Here is a 2,550-nt window from a genome sequence, read left to right on the forward strand (position 1 = left end):
GAATAGCTTTTCCTGATGAATGTAGGCTTTATAATCCCCAAGGTGGAATTGATTAAAAGTGGTGAAATGGTGTAGTCTACATTCCCAAACAAGTTCATCAAAGATGGTCCTGGTAGAATGCCAATCTCTCCTTAGCTAGGAGAATTCTGGATTCTCCTAGGGGAGATTCAAATTGCAGTAGAATGACAGAAGAATTCTAATCTCCCCTAGGGGAGATTGGAATTCCAATCTCCCCTAGGAGGATTCCGAATCCTCCTGGATTCCAATCTCCCCTGTGACATATCTATCTACTTCTTACGTCCATAATGCCCATGATAGATATATGTGTGTGTTGAACGGTTTTCATAAATTCTAAACCAAACCTAAAATTAGTAAAAAGAACAACTTGGTGTTTGGAAAACAAATCCGGAGCTCTGAGCCAGAAGTACAAGATGAATTAACGTCTTTTGAAGGCTATGTGAGCACACAAAACACTGCCTGGAATATGTAAAACCTCTTCCTCCTGTACAACACCTATAATATAGTCTAAACCATCCCCGTTTGCCCCCAGTAATGACAGAAAACCTGAGTAACGCTCACCTGCGCGAACCTGGACGAGGAGACGCCATTTTGAATCTGGCGGTTCGGCGGGAATGCTGGGATATGTTTGGGCGGTCCCATTCTGCTGGCGGGGGGGGAGAGGTCAATAACCTGGATTTTCTCACACTGAGGACTAGGGTCCAAGCAGATGCTAGGGTAGTAAATCGTAACGTTTTCTGGCTTCCACAGTGCCCTCTTTGGAAAGTTTCTGTGATAAATAAAAAGACTGTCTCTTCAGCAATCGACCGAGTGATTGAAAACTGTTGTCTATTAATGTCAATCTCTGACTCTTCTCCAAACAGTCGTAGGGTTTGTTGGTTTATTAGAAGGGATTGAATTTGGCATTTCTTTCGAAAGGTTAATGCAAGATACATTTAGCACCAGGATAAAATCTCTTTAGAGCAAGGACGTAACGTCCTTGTTTAGAGTCAACATTTTCAGATGGCATCATCATGCCAAGTTATCATGCTTCTTTCATTGAACTGGCTCCCTCTGGCGAAACAATAAAGGTTAGCAGCTTGGAAGTTCATGTTCAGCATGTGAGGGCCGTTCTCTATTATAAATTCTAGAAGCGAGATACTAGAATAGATTAGATTAGAAGCACATCTGCATATATGGATGTGTAGGATTGTCCCCATTGTTACATTTTGATTGTTACCGTGTGACCTGTACTTCGCCCAGTGGGGCAAAAATGTGCAATAAAGGTCTTCATTCATTATAACAAGGTCGTTATATAACGTCCTTGATTATACCACTAAAAAAAAAATATAAGGCAAAAGCAATGGACACGGGAAAGTCTTCTTACATTTGTACCGTCTTCTGGTGTAACCTTAGCAACATTGTTCCACACCACTATTGTTCAGACGGCCCACTTTCGCCATCCCTTTGTCCTTGCTACTGTGCATTGTTTGCTTGGGTGTGGTAAAAAGGGACAGGGCACTGTGTATGAACAAGGACGTTATGTGTGATATAACGCCCTTGGTATGAAAGAGAGTAGAGGGCATACACGCTGTAAGGTATAAGAGAGGAAAGAAGTAGAATAGAACATTTGTAACAAATTTATCAAAAAAAGGAGCAAATTTCTTTTGATTTTAAACCGTTTCTCGGGAGGGAAAGTAACATTTCGTAACGTTTCATGCGCGCGGTGAAAGCTGTGCAGTGGCTTTGTGTCAATGTCTAAAACCATCACACCTGTCCGGGAATGACGTCATCTCCAAGTAGATGTATCGACACGACCGGGCTTGTTATGTTTGTCTGCTGTTCCTACGTCTCTCTGAACTAAAACACAAACTCTACAGAAATCACCCACAAAACAGGTCCACCTGGAGATTCATCATTGATTTCTATCTCAAACGCACTTCACATAACGTTGTGAACAACCGTGTATCTGCTCGGAGATCCGGTTGTGCCGTGCATACGTGCACATCCACACGTAAGCCCCTGACACAGGAGATCAGTCCGCACGGGGGGCCAGCTGGTAGTCCGCCCATTAAACCATTACCTTTGTCTCTACCAGGTGCGGGTTTTCACGGAACACCTCATCAGGTACTAGGTGTCATGTCCGACAGCTGCCTTTGCAATTTTCCAAGCAGGAGGTTTCGGTCGGGGAGACTAGTGCAGTAGTAGTGACCGCGACTTCTTTTTTTTACCTCCGTTTTGTGCATGACAGATGTGGAGTGAGGACACGAAAGCAATCACGGCCACTACCCGGGGATGTAACCCGGGAACGTCTCCACGGAGAACGGGCGCGGCGAAAACTGGATTCTGCGCACTGAACATACTAGTAGTTGGAACAAAAGATTAGCCTTGCCATGGGTGCCATCTAGTCTGTGTGACCAAGGAGGTTAATTTTAACCTCCTTGGTTGGTGTGACATAAACTCTGCAGTCCAGGGCTGTGACTGGTCCCTCCCCGGAGAACGGCGGATGTCGGGCGGGCTGCTATAAGCTAGGTGCAAATACGGGTAGTAGTT

General features: G+C 44.6%; 1 protein-coding gene across 1 annotated transcript in view; it reads right to left on the reverse strand.

Moving 5' to 3' along the window:
* Window positions 1-725, reverse strand: part of LOC118416399 (coiled-coil domain-containing protein 77-like) — a 28,312-nt gene extending 27,587 nt beyond the window's left edge. The window contains exon 1 of the mRNA XM_035821496.1: window positions 580-725. Within this exon, the coding sequence (XP_035677389.1) occupies window positions 580-608 (29 nt within the window). The 5' untranslated portion in view covers window positions 609-725. The remainder of the gene's footprint in view (window positions 1-579) is intronic.
* Between the last annotated feature and the right edge of the window lie 1,825 nt (window positions 726-2,550).

This window comes from Branchiostoma floridae, chromosome 5 (assembly GCF_000003815.2).
Source record: "Branchiostoma floridae strain S238N-H82 chromosome 5, Bfl_VNyyK, whole genome shotgun sequence".
NCBI lineage: Eukaryota > Metazoa > Chordata > Leptocardii > Amphioxiformes > Branchiostomatidae > Branchiostoma > Branchiostoma floridae.